The 15,063-nt window shown below is 35.0% G+C and overlaps 1 protein-coding gene across 2 annotated transcripts in view; it reads left to right on the top strand.

The window, feature by feature from the left end:
* Positions 1-14,799, top strand: part of LOC106874942 (differentially expressed in FDCP 8) — a 34,601-nt gene extending 19,802 nt beyond the window's left edge. For both annotated transcript variants that reach the window (XM_089345545.1, XM_089345613.1), the window contains exons 7-14: positions 136-200; positions 3,212-3,302; positions 5,311-5,435; positions 9,275-9,388; positions 10,589-10,666; positions 12,025-12,195; positions 13,330-13,484; positions 14,698-14,799. In XM_089345545.1, the coding sequence (XP_089201671.1) occupies positions 136-200; positions 3,212-3,302; positions 5,311-5,435; positions 9,275-9,388; positions 10,589-10,666; positions 12,025-12,195; positions 13,330-13,484; positions 14,698-14,764 (866 nt within the window). In that variant the 3' untranslated portion in view covers positions 14,765-14,799. The remainder of the gene's footprint in view (positions 1-135; positions 201-3,211; positions 3,303-5,310; positions 5,436-9,274; positions 9,389-10,588; positions 10,667-12,024; positions 12,196-13,329; positions 13,485-14,697) is intronic.
* The last annotated feature ends 264 nt before the right edge of the window (positions 14,800-15,063 follow it).

Raw genomic sequence — 15,063 nt, 5'->3', positions numbered from 1 at the left:
ATGTGCTTCCATTTACATGCTCCGTTTATTCTCTTGAGAATAGTAAAGTTGCACCATTCCATTTTCTTCAGCCCCCAAAATTCCAGTAAGATAATTTTATTTATTTTCTTTTCTTTTCTTTTTTTCTTTTTGCAGAATGTGGAATAAAAGTACACAGTGATTGTAAACACTTCTACAATTTTGAATGCCCTTCAACATACGTAAGTTATAACAATTTGCCATCTATAAAGTATTATCGAGTAATTTATTGGAACCGTTACTGGTCGTGTCGGTAGTATGATAGTGAAAAAACTAACAGTACATTTTCCTGACAGAAGAAGCATTTACATTCAATTCCCTTTCATTAAGTATTGTCTTTTATATATATATATGTGACAGACAGACAGACAGACAGACAGACAGACAGACAGACAGATAGATAGATTAAGAAATGGTGTCAAATGCAAGTGTTAGTCAAATCTTTATACTTCCGACGTATGTTTCGAAGAAAACATTGATATTCCGGAAGGAATAAAATGATGTAAAACAATGCAATCATCATGCCAGGGAAAGAAAGAGAAACAAAACACATCAATAAGCCATTTTAATCGAATGCGATTACGGCGTATATGATGAAGGGGAACACTGGCAAGTTATTTTTTAAAAAAACATTAATAGATTTAACATCAAAGGCAATTTAGAGAAAGAGAAGGTGGAGAAAGGAAGAAATTAAAAGAATATTAAGTGTGGAGAAATATAGTGTGATAGATGAATGGGAATAAAGCTTAAAAGCGTGGAAATAGATATATATAGTGGAAATGAAATGTAAGAAGACAGTTAAAGGTCGAATTTTGTAGACTGGTAGAAATTACTTATAGGAATTAAAGGTGTGTTTTTGCCAATGTTTACAATGATAAACGCGTTCTTTAAACCTGTTTACAAAAGAACTCTCCAAGAACAGGATGAGAAATTGTTCTTCGTTACAAAGCGAACAAAAAGATTTACCTTTATCATATGGGAAGGATCTAATAGAATATTCCATTCCAAATCAAATTGTTTATGTTCCTTTAGAGACCAAATTAATTTACTAAGCCCTGTATTGTTGCGTTTATTCATATGTCTAAATGTAGAGTAATGATTATATGTTCTTTTCGACAACTGAGACGATGAACAACCTATGTAAAAAAAAGACATCAGAACCGGAAGTAATTTTACATTGATAAACAGAGTTTCTAGTCTTAGAATTAGTGCTGAGGAAACGAATACGATTCGAATTTATATCAGAAATATTAATGTTGTTGTTATTATTGTTCAAAGAATGATTAGCAATGTTATTATTTTCATTAAGTGGATTTGTATTTAGCAACGTATTGTTAAGCGAAGAGATGATTTGTAAAAGGTTTTTGATGTTTGAAAACCCTATTCGACCTTTAACTGTCTTCTTACATTTCATTTCCACTACATATATCTATTTCCACGCTTTTAAACTTTATTCCCATTCATCTATCACGCTTAATTTTCTTTTAATTTCTTTCTTTCTCCTCTTTCTCTTTCTCCAAATTGCCTTTGATGTTAAAACTATTAACAGTTTTTTAAAAAATAACTTGCCAGTGTTCCCCTTCATCATATACGCCGTAATCACATTCAGTTAAAATGGCTTATTGATGTGTTTTGTTTCTCTTTCTTTCCCTGGCATGATGATTGCATTGTTTTACATCATTTTATTTCCTCCGGAATAATACCAATGTTTTCTTCGAAACATACTTTAGAAGTATAAATATTTGAATAATACCTGTGTTTAACTCCATTTCTTTATTTATCTGTTATACAAAATCATTTCGCCTAACCTTGGAATTTCTACCTTTATAAGCAAGCTGTAATATCCTTGGCACTTATGTTAATTTTTGCTACCCTGGTAATTATTTATTTTTTTCCGTGTTATTTGTACACATTGAAAAAATACACACAAACACACACATACACACACACAAACACACACACATATATACGGAGATGTACTTGGATAGTAAGTGACTTGATCTGAGATCGTGTGCTGAAGCCAAAACAATTGTCAGTGATCAGGTTACGGTTTCAAAGCGACGAAAATATTTTGACACAAATTAAATTTAAATGTTGAAGTGAAACTAACGGTTTTGTGTGTTCTTAAATGGCTCACAAACATCTTCCACGCTGCAATTGTGTGTGTATATATATATATATATATATATATATATATATATATATATATATATATATATATATATATATATATATGTTTATATATATATATATATATATGGGGATATACATAAATGCATACATACATACAGATAACTAGAGAGATAGACAGGTAGATAGATAGATAGATATAAGAACACACACACATGCCCACACACTCGCACGCATACACATACACACACACACACGCACACACACACACACACATCTCTTATTCCTTGCTGTACATGTATAGGCTAGATTTCAAAACTGAATTCACATTTTTACACATTGCCACACAAGTCCTCGGCCCATTGTCTTAGCCTTTCTGCACAAAGCGATTAATGCGAATAAGTTGACCTCTTGGACCTTTTCATGGCATTCATTGGTCAAAATTGATTACAGAAGAGAAATCCATTGTTTTAGCTTGATCTAACTTATTTAGCATGAATATAAATGCACAATAAAAATATCAGTTGACTTCTTTGGTAATTCGGTGTCAACCAAGAGCATATCTACTAATATGTTGATAAATGTATGAAGGTAAATCCCTTATCGTTTCTGTCAGTGTTGTCGCTCTTACTCTTTCTCTCTCTAATAGTCAAAGAGATCAAACTAACTACTATCATAAGGAATGGACTCGAAATCTACAAACAAGCTGTACATACATATAACTCGATGAAGTTGTTTATTTTCTATGCACTGTAATAATAATATTATTATTATCCCCGATGCATTATGACATTGAATTTTGTCGTTATAACTGGTGACTTCGTCGTTACAGATCGACCATCATAATTTTGTTACACATGTATACACATACATGTGTAACAAAATTATGATGGTCGGTCCGTAACGACAAAGTCACCAGTTATAACGACGAAGTCATAATGTATGTACGTATGTATGTATGTATGTATGTATGTATGTATCTATCTATCTATCTATCTATCTATCTATCTATCTATCTAACTAACTAACTACCGCTAACTCTCTCTCTCTCTCTCTCTTTTAGCTTTCTCTGGGAATTGCTTTTCTTCACGAAGGACATTCTACAGTGATGACACAAAAATTCTTTTGTTACGGATGTGATAGTGATCTTTATGGTTAGTACCCTTTTATTCATTTGTTGATTTCAGCTGTTAGCCAGAGCCACGGAGGGAAACGTTTTCAAGGTTTTTGTTGATCATACTGACCCGAGTACAGCATTTTAATCTACACCTGTATTTTAATTTAAGCCATATGTTTATTTTAATTTAAGTACATATGTTTATTTAATTATAGCCTGGCTAGCTTTTGCGCAAATCAATAAATGTATTGTTTACTGATTTCAATATCGGAACGAGCTTTTTTTTTCTTTTGGTGGAGGGCTTAGCACAGAACGATCAGGGTATTCGTTACTGAGGAGACCAAACCAAGTCGAAACAGTGCCCTGCGATCCACCGGCTTTCTGAGCAAAGCCCTGTCTTTAACCACATGTGTTTTTGAGAACTTTCTCTGTGAAAAATATCAGATCTGGTTTCCATGCTTGTAATATACCTTACGAATGTTATATATACTGGTATATATATATGTTATATATATTGGTACTATTGCTGGGAAACAGTCATTGGTGTGATTATTAGTTTATTTCAGTTCATATCCACGGCCCTTTCTCCGTGGTTTTGGTGAATGACGGTCTCATAAAATATCGCCTTCATTTGCTTTTCTTGCCATGATATGGATTCATTTGATATCTTATTTAAGTGGTTCTTTTAATACATCCACGTCTATATCTTGGAGTTCTCTGAAATATTTTTAACAATGTATTAAAAAGCTGTGGCCGGAGTGGGGGACATGCTCTCCCTGTCGCCAAACCTCACCAGTTTCAAGCAAGGTAATATTTTTCTATGGCTGGACAGAAGACTGGAAACGACAAGCATCGCTTATATGACGGTGACTGTTTACAACTATCGCTCGATGTCAAAGCAAGGAGACACACATACTCACTCACACACACACACACACACACATCTGTGTGTATGTGTGTGTGTGTGTGTGTGACAGGCTTCTTTTGTACCAAGTCCGTTCATGAAGCGCTGGTGGACCTTTGGCTGTACTAGAAAATATTTCAGAGGGACTGAGCCTAAACCAAGTAGTTGGAAAGCAAGCATACTTCGTACTTCTTAACCACACAGCTTACGCCTATTTATATTTTACACGCATGCATGCACACATACATACATACATACATGCATACTTTTATATATATTTCTTTATTGCCCACAAGGGGCTAAACATAAAGGGGACAAACAAAGAGATTAAGTCGATTACATCGATCCCCAGTGCATAACTGGTACTTATTTAATCGATCCCGAAAGGATGAAAAACAAAGTCGACCTCGGCGGAATTTGAACTCAGAACGTAATGGCAGATGAAATATACCGCTAAGCTACAACCTGTTTTTGTTTTTCCCAGGTGGGACTTAGAATGTGGGACATGATTTTTGTGAGCATGATGCTATTTGTCTATATTTAGTACTTTACTGTCTTTTCTCTTTCTCCTATAAAATTATGTTTATAGGAGAGGAAAAAGTGGATTAATGTTCGTCGTGTCACATTTTCCCATTTCCTTTTTGTCTAAGCAAAATTATGCTTGGACCCAACGTTTTTTCTGCCTGTCGTAAAAGGTGACTAAAAGAGATTGAGGTAGGATTTGCACTCCGACACCATAAAACGCTCACCAGAAACGATTACTCAAAAGAAACCCATGGATTGAAGGGTTGTTGCCTGAGTGGTGCACCACCGGGCAAAATGCTTAGCGGTATTACGTTCTGAGTTTAAATTCCGCCGAGGTCGACTTTGCCTTTCATCCTCTCGGGGTTAATTAAATAAGTACCAGTTACGCACTGGGGATCGATATAATCGACTTCATCCCTTTGTCTGTCCTTGTTTGTCCCCTTTATTTTTAGCCCCCTGTGTGCAATAAAAAATAAAGGTGTCATCCACCTGGAGTCGGGAATTACCAATAATTGGTGGAAGCAGCGATACACTGTTACAGAGTATTGCTCCCGTACAACCACTCTACTACTACTACTACTATGCCTAAGTTCTGTTTTATTTTATTTTTCAACAGGTTGTGAACGCGAAAGTCGTTTCTGTCACTTCAGCAAAAGATTTTATTGCACTAATTGCCATAGCAACCATTCAGAAATATTACCAGAGAGGGTTCTTCTCCATTGGGACTTCGCTCCTGATACGGTAAATTAACACACTGAGCAGCCCACAAGTTGCAAGTGATTCATATTTTAAGATATTTATTATTATTATTATTATTATTATTATTAGAATTCTGCAGAGGTCAGCTTAGTCTTTTGTTCTTTTAGGCTCCAAAAGCTAAACTAGCGATTAAGTACTGTGATCGCTCTTAATTGTATATACCTATCACCAATGGGCTGTGAGCTGGTGCTAGAAATTATTATTATTGTTGTTTTTGTTGTTACTATTATCATTGTTATGCTGAAAGACTCTCAGATAGTTCTTAATTAACGGTTATTCTTTACTTGAAAGCAAGCAATAACAAATCACCAAATGTTTCAAGTAATACCTTCTCCTGTGACTCAAAGAGACAATATTCTCCTCAGAATGCGAGTTGTACCCAACAATGCTGTCTTCTGGATCACCTCGACCTTGACATCAGCTCCAATATTCTTAATGTTTTTCAAAGCCCTTGGAAACTGCCCCTAATGCTACAATTACCACCGGTATCACCATTACTTTCCTTATGCCCTATAACTTTCCTATCTCGTCCTGCAGTGGCTGGTATTTCTCAATCTTTTCTGTTTCCTTACATTTCACCCTCGAATCGTCTGGTATTGCAATATCTTTTATCTTTACTTCTTTTCCATCTTTAAGGATGAGCACGATATCTGGTCGTCTCGCCTCTATGATTTGGTCGCACTGCATATTAAAATCTCAGAGTACTTTGTAATATTTGTTTTCCATTACTCCCTCTGGCTTGTGCCCATACCATTGTTTGGCTCTCTCGAGGTTTGCTTTACCGCACAATAGCCAGTGGACATATCTGGCCACATTGTCGTGTCTCCTCTTGTATTCGCGTTGTGTGAGCTTACAGCACTCACTCACAATATGGCTTATACTTTCTCCCTTCTCAAGCACATCCTGCACTGTGGTGAGTCAGTGTTTTTATAGATGTGATATTTGGAGATGTTCTGAGAGTTTGTTCTTGAGCGCTGCACACTAATGCCTCAGTGGGCCCTTTTAAGTCCCCTTTCTTCAGCCATTTACAGGTTCTATTCCAATCAATCTCATCTTTATTCTTCAAAAACTGACTGTGCATTTTCTAGTCCTACCAAATTTTCTCCATCTGCTTTCTCTGGCCTTTCTTAAAATGTGTTGGATTTCTGGTTTCGTTCACTTTTAAGGTTCCCTGCATTTTCACTGTTTCAATCATTTCTTTTTTATTCCCCTTGACATACCAAGCCAGGCTATTCTCCTGTTCCCTTACACAACCTTCACAACACACCAATGCTTGTCTTCCTTCTTCCCTCTTTATATACAATCATGACCCATCACTCTTGGGGCATAGTTCCTTGTTCATTGTCATTAAATTTACGTGTTCTCCGGTCTTTCACTTGTAATTCATGCTTCTTCCAAGATACTATTCCTGCCCCATATCTCATCAACCACCCACGTGTTAATTGCTCTAATCTTGTAGCAGCCATTTAGCTTTGATTGGAGTACAAGCTGAGTTCTCCTCAAATACTCTTTCCTGTACATTTCTTTTATCGTGTGTTCATTCATTTTATCTCTTCCAATGATAGCCAAGAACTTATATCCACTCTCTCCACCTTCCTTTATAGTTTCACCACTTTCCAGCTTGATCCCATGGCTTTTATTGATTTTTCCCCTTTTGAGAATCATTACACCACATTTCTCGATCCCAAATTCCATGCCAATAACATTGCTAATCATCTGCACAGTTGCCGTCAAACTCTCAATTTCTTTCTTTGTCTCAGTGAATAGCTTTAGGTCATCCATAAACCACAGGTTGTTTACTTTCGCCCTGCCTAGCATGTACCCCACACGCATCTTTCTTAAAACGCTCGTTAGTGGCAGTATGCAGACAACAAATAGAACAGGCGACAGTCTGTCCTCTCGAAAGATTCCTCTTTTGATATTCCGAGTTAAATAAACCGAGGAGCTGCAACACTGTTAAAAATGCGAAGAAAAAGATCTCAATTGATAATTTGCGTCAACATAATTGTGCTAAAGGCAAATTTGCAATTTTTGATCAGGGTGTGTAACGATGATATGTAGCAAATAAGTGAGAAGAAAAATATTGTTGAAATGGCTCTTTATTTTCATCGTTAGAATGTAAGATACAATGTTATATACAGATTATTTGCTGTTCCATTCTGTGGGTGGTTAAGTTCATTTTTTGTTAGGAGGACGGATAGAAGAAGGAGAGAGAAAGAGCAAATGCATTTACTCTTCGGCGTGACAAGTAGAGTGAGTAAAAGTGGAATAGTCTCGCTTTGACAAATCATATGTGAAGTGCACCTTTTGACAGGGGCCAAGCGAAAGAGGTAGAACCAAGTTTGGGCTCCATATTTACATTTTTCTCTGACTAAATCAAATCTGACTAAAAAATGGATTTTCCGTCTCTTATCTGCTCTAACCTAAGACTGACTCGAAAGGTTACTGGTTAACAGCCGATTCTCATAAACTTCCTAGTGCAAAAGTCGAGAACAATAGAATGAATCTCATAGAAAAATCTAGATTTGGTTTTGAATCTTGGCTAAGGTCTTCATAAGACGTGCTGTCAAAGAGCTTAGCGTTTGTTGTCGTTTGTGTTGTCACGAAAGTGCAGACCGTGCGATCCCTGAAAAATCTATCTCCAACAACGTCCTCCTCATCCGATACATAGTATATAGTGTGGATAACAAACCTGGCTTTCGAAAGACACAAATAAATTAGGATCAGTTGAAGGCTTTATACAAGGTTGAGGAGTATTATTTGAAAGCTGTCCTTGGGGCTGCTGTTTTTGATCACGTTTACGGATACTGGATCACTTCAATGTACAATGGTCTCTTGTACAATGGACTGCTTGGTGGCCAACCAAAACAGCCACCAATCAAAGCTGTTTTTGTTCATACGCTTGGTCCGTCAAGAGTGTCCTCTCTCATTCCTTTTGTATGTAACTGGCATCTGAGCTCCAATTGTGTAAACTAGAAACTTTGAGAGCTATTCTGTGCGAACTGGGCAGCGGACGAGTTGTGTCAGCATATGCAACCCAGGTCAGTGAAATGGTATTTGATACTACGGAAGTACAGGCAATCGGTAGCGTTCTGAATGAAAACGAGACAGTGAAAGAAACAAAAATTTATACAGAAAACACTATGCCGCTGGCCAGCATTGTAAAGCTTTGTTCGGCGGGCTGTGTAAGTTGCTCGGTGTCTACCAGACCTTCGTACTGGTAGGAACAGGAACCAGGTTATGATCATGGTGGCTATACACAGAAACCGAGATAATTATCCCTGAATGACGGAACAGAGGTGCTGAACGCATAAATCGTCTCCATTATATATTACCACCTGATCATTCAACCTTCAGACAGTCTTTTTTTTTTGTCCTTTTTTTTTATATATTATCGACCTTTCTCTTCATCTGGAAGTAGTTAGTATTCAAATGTTGGTTGATTTCTTCGGTGATTGTACTGATCAGTAGATTTCGCATTATCGGAAGAAGTGATTGCATCTTTTCCTTTTGCTTTGCTTTTCATTCTGAGCACTGTTATTCCTTTAGTTAACGATATAGAGATAGAATTAGAGTCAAAGTTTTCATCAAGAATTTATTACATTCTCTGATGTAGTGACTTCAAATTTTCAATTCAATAACCTTGTATTCTGTCTGGGCCTGGTGATTTCTGGTTAGAGAGCCTTTTACTTGTCGGAGAGTATGTAGTGTTTTGGTTAGGTTGTTTTGTTAGTTTCTCCTTCCACCTTCTATATGTGTCTACCATAGAACATTAATATATAATTTCAAATTATAACATGGAGCTCTGTTATTATTTGTAGGTATGTGATTGGTCAAGACTTGTCCTGAGATATATGCATTCGAAATCATTCATATCACTGGAGGAAGTTTCTTCACTCGTAATACAACTACACCGGGAACTCATATCAATTGAAGTAAGTAGACAAGTCAAAAGAGTTTTGGCAAATCCAAAATCTAAGCCTCAATTTTTCCTATTCTCAGTACTTTTGTTTTTCAGTTTTTTTTAATGTATTAGTATTGTTATTGAGTATTTCTGATAAGCTTTGGTTGTGCTGACTTAGGGTAGCCGATAGGTCAATATCCCTGAATATACAAATATATGGCCTCTGGGATGTTTCTCAGCGTTCAGACCTCGGCTTTCATCAGTATTCTAGGCATGAATCACCTATATAGGCTATAGTGATGTGCAAAATGTAATAACTTAAAACTTCTTCCTGTACGAAATCTTAGAAATCGTTTTACGGATACATGTTGGGTACAAATGTATTTCATTCATATGAAGCGTTGCAGCCAACCCCAAACCTACTTATCCAAAGGTCACTCAATTGTATAATGTCTCATGTATTGCAGCATTGTGTCGTAGAAGAAGATTATTTATAACAATTTAGTTTAACTTTAATTAAGCACTGTGCAGATGTGTACATACTATTGTAAGCTGTGAAGACTGTTTAGTTGTTGAAATGAATCCAAAAAAGGATTAGCATGGAGAAGATTGCACCCTACAAAATGACATGCTAAGAGAATTTGTAGGTATGTGATTGGTCAAGACTTGTCCTGAGATACATGCATTCAAAATCCTTCATATGTTTTCCCCTTGGTGAACAAGAATTACAAATTATAACACATGGAACCTTATGCACAAAACTTTGTTTCACTTCCATTGCCCTATATTCTGAGTTCAAATTCTACCTGATTAACTTTGCTTTTGATCTTTGTATAGTTAAGACAACAAATACCAGACAAGACTAAATTTCTGGCTTATAATAATACAAAATATCTTTATCTTTATTTTTAATTAATAAATACAAAATTTTGGTTAAGAAGAAATATATCACTTAATTCCAGAATCACTTAATGCTTATCTTTTTTCTTCAACATTTATTCATGTTTCCATTACAAGCTCTTAAATATTTATTTTATGTTAATGTAAATACCAAGCTCTGTTTTGTAAGAGATAAGTGTTTAACAAGGCAGTTTGAAATCCTGGTCCAACTTATAATTTCATAAATCAAAATGTTTTTTCTTCTCAATTTATTCTCTACCAATGATGTGCAATATCAACTGAGCAGTTTGAAAAAGGAAATTTTCTATAAATGTTCAAATTGCTTTTTCAGAGAATATTACTGGAGATTATATCATACTATGAGAATCTTCCAGAGTGCAAGAAAGCTTTTGACAGAATATTATACAAGGTTAGTATATATGACTAATACAAAGCCTTATTAATAAATAACTAATAAAGTAAACCCTATATAAAGAAACTGGACATGATTGATATGTTGACACATTGGTGGACAGTAAGTATTACTTCATTGTCCCTACATTGTATACAAAGAAGAAAACAGTGAGCAAAGGTTGAGAGGATTTTGATTTTGTGTAGGAAGTTTATGTGAGTCTTGTATAAGCTTTGCAGAGAGATAGCAACTAAAGAAGAATCTTAGTGTCTGTGATGTAGTTGATATATGTTATATATGTAGGTTTGCCATCAGAGATTGTGAGGCCTAATATCTGTAGAAATTTTGAGGCTGAGAATATGAGGTGTTCTCTTGATATGTCTCGTGTTGTTGAGTGAAATGTAGTTGTCATATCTTCATTGAAGGATGTTCTCAAGGTTTATAAGCAATGCTTGGTAGAAGTATTTAGTCGATGTGTGAATTTCACTTGTCTGTTACTAGTTAAAGAATGGTAAAGTAATATAGTGTAGGAGTATGTGTAGTTAGAAGTGAGTGACATTAATGAACTTAGAGGTACATCAGATTTGATGGAATGTCAACTGGAGATTGCACTGTCAGCACCTGTTATAATAGGGAGGTCTGACAGAAGCTTCTGATCCAAGACTTGAGAGATGATTAGAAATGGTTATTACATTCACAGAAGTTCTCCAGAGCTGAAGGACATAGGAAAGCAAGGTGCAGATAAATCTAACTCAATAGAAGTCATACTGACAGTCCATAATCCTGCAGCACAGCTGTGGTAAGTAACCTGGAGAGTGGGTGGTTATCAGCCTTTGCTATGTGAGGGATGTGAAAGGACATGCCTTAGAGTATAGTTTCCATCACCTGTTTAGCTGCCTCAGATTGGTTGGTTGTGAAACATACTCACCACTAAGGGTGGTTGGCATAAAAGTAGAAGAGCTATGAGAATTAACTGAAGAAGTATCAGAGAACTGTACAGGACAGTTCCTCTATTAGGTACTAATGGGACAATTCAATGAATGCAGAGATAATAATTCAGGAATAAAGGTTGGGTTTTGAGATTAAGAGCAATTCAGATATGCAAGTAAGAGAAGATACGAACTAATACAGAAAGGTGAAGTAACAGATATGGTAAAGCATGGGACAAAATGCCCTTCTATTATTTTATACTTTTAGTTTCAATCAGAAAGAGGTCAGCTTTTCATCTCTCCATATTGGGATAAAGTACATATCCAATTATGTTTTGATATTGGTATAAATGATTGAACCTCTTCTGTTCAACAACAGGACTTTGTATCAATCATCATTGTTTTCTTTCCTTTTTTAATTATTTATTTTATTTTTGTTCTTTCCAGATCAAAAATTGTTGGCCTAATTTACTTGAGATACCCCTCCATTTTTCTCTTTCGAATTTTGAAGATATTTATAAGTGTTTCAACTGTGAAAACCCATCTAAAGACTTATTTTGCCCAATTGTAATTGAGTCACATGAGAAGATAATTCAACATGTTCGCCATAACTGTAAGGTTAGTAATCAAAACTGGATCACAGTGTTAAAAGAAGAATATATTTTTTTTATTTATTCTGAAGGAAGGAGCTTTGTTTAGGCCACCTGAGATTCGTAGGACTGATTAATGTTCTCTTGAACTGTTGCAGGTTGATAGCTACAAGAAAACATGTAAACTGGAGGCAATTTTAGAAAGCTGGTATAGTCTATGGAGAAAGGATTGTATGTAGTGGTTAGTATGGACCATGGTGGAATAAATAAGAATGATGGGATTGGGAGAGACAAGTGAGCTGGGGGTCCCTAAGTGGAGGTGGCAGCAATCTCTGAAGAAGAGACATAGAAAATGATGATAAAAGAGAGAGTACATTTTTGGGATAGAATTTGAAGTGTAATAGTGAAAGAGGTCATGTCAATCAGTCTAACAGTATCCCTTTGTATGTGATCTAGGACTTCTGTGTATGTAGCAACAACACCATGCCAAATGTGAGAGCAGTACTTCATTTGGGTATTGTACAAGTTCAGTAGTTGTTGGGAACTGAAATATTTACTGGCTCTAAATTCTAGGTGCAGTGTTTGCTTTGTTTGAAAATTTGTCAGGGGTAAACCCTCAGTGGTGGTGAAGACTAGCATTTGAAACAATTCTGAGGGTTCTTGGAGCATACTATTCTTGTTAGGAGTGGAGTAAGGTGCAATACTCTTTGCTTAGTTATTTCCAGACCTGATGGGCCAAGTTCACTTTATTGTTGTTGTATCTAAAAAAGAATATTGCTTATAGCCAATAGGGATCTCCCATGATTATAGAAACAAAGACAAGGAGAATTTTTCCAATCAAAAGCTAGAAAGTTTAAGTAATGGAAAAAATACTTAGGGGAAATGAGTCAGTCATTATAAGGCTGCTTTGATTGAATCTTAAAAATGAGTTTATTCACAAGTGTTGAGAAGTTGGAAGGTATGTGCAAAGGTTCTATTTGAATGTAGATGGAATCCAGGCAGCAGTTGTGAAACGTTAGTAACTATTTACTATTAAAATACATTTAGCATTTTATTTACTGACAAAAAAGTTTGTTTATCTAATCAACTGATCAGATTGTTCAAAAATGCTAATATTGAATAATAATCTAAATCTATATTAAATTTTATTCCTGCATTTCAGACTTGTATTAGTAAATCTTACAGTTGTGCCATCTGTTGCCCAGCTTCACCAGACAGTGAAATAAATAAAGAATTTGAAGATGTTCTCTATCCTTTTGAAAATAGTGTCATTAAATGTCCAAATGAAGAATGTACATTTCCAGTTTGTGTTCATAGGTTAGCAGTTTTCATTTTTATTTTGAGGAAGAAGAGAATTGTCTTACTTTTAGCAAGAGAATGAAATATTGTTACATTTATGTACTTGTTTTGCAAGAGACCTGGTGTGAAATTGTGTGTTGAAACAGATATTGTTATGATTAGGGATGGTCATATTTTGCCAATTAAACACTTGCACTATATATTTGATCTTCACTTCAGCTGTATTATTATTATTATTATTGTTCAGTAGTTTTATTTTTATAACGTGCTTTCACTTCACTACCGAGCGCAGCTCTGTGCACCTTGGGTATGTGCTGTGGTTTGCTGTGGTGCTTTTATGTTTACTGTATTGAAAGTGTTTTGCGTAGAATGTGTGCAGTACCCAGTAGTGCAATTTTCTGTATGTTACATATATTTGTAAGTCCTGGTATTTTTGTTATGTATTTGTCTGAGTATTTTTTAATATTATTATTATTTAATATTATTATTATTATTATTATTATTATTATTATTATTATTATTATTATTATTATATTTCATGGGATGTAGAGACGCTGAAGAGATCACAGGATGTGTGATGAAAGATTTCAGACAAAGCACACTAAAATAAGAATAATACCAAAGCTGAAGTGAAGAACAACTATATAGTGCATGTGTTTATTTGGCAAAAAAAAAAAAAAATGAATATCCTGAAATATAACTATGAAATCTTACAAAATAAGATGTATTAATTTCTTACATAGTTACAAGATTTCAGTGTTTCTGTAGGTAAAAAGAAATACTTTTGTAATGAAATTTATTTGTTGTTTTTATTTGGGTTTATTAATGAGGACAGGATACAAATATTTTGTGTTCTTGATTTTCTATTTTTCTTTCCTTTGTCAATTCATTTCTTTGGCATAAAAATTCATGATTTCCTGAGTATTTTACATCCATTTTCCTATTCTAGCATAGGTAGAATTGTATAGTTTTGCAATTCAGTCATTTAAATACTATTGGAGCAAATATCCACAGCCATATTATGAGAGTGAAATATGTTTGTGGGACAGGAGAACTGAGGTAGATGCCCAGAGTCACTACATAAAATGTCTAAACTTCATACTCTAAATTGTTATTGTACTATAACAGAGTTCAAAGGAGGATAAAGATGAAATTTTAAATGAATATCAAATATAATTACATGCTAAAGAACCATACACAACCTATTAATTCTAATGTGCACTTCTTCCAGGAGATGTCTCAAGAGGAATCCAGACTTTGTTTGCCCAAACTGTAAATCAAAGATTGAAGACAAATAAACCAGACATCAATAAAAATATTACAAGAATTTCAATTCAACATTTTCCTGAGTTTATTTGATACCATTATATATGTTTCTTTTTGAATTTTTCCAGTAAGTAAATAACAAAACAATAAAAGAGGAAAATAATTAAGTAAACCACTATGATAGACACTTTTTTAAGGGACAGCTGCTGGGTAAAAAAATCTTCAGTTGATGTCTGAAGTATTAATAATAATAATGATGAGATGTGTAACATCATCATCATCATCATCATCGTCGTTTAACGTCCACTTTCCATGCTGGCATGGGCTGACT

Source organism: Octopus bimaculoides, chromosome 1 (genome assembly GCF_046866305.1).
Source record: "Octopus bimaculoides isolate indiv1 chromosome 1, ASM4686630v1, whole genome shotgun sequence".
Lineage (NCBI taxonomy): Eukaryota > Metazoa > Mollusca > Cephalopoda > Octopoda > Octopodidae > Octopus > Octopus bimaculoides.
Note: the sequence above shows the minus strand (reverse complement) of the source record. Positions and strands in the feature narration are given on the sequence as shown.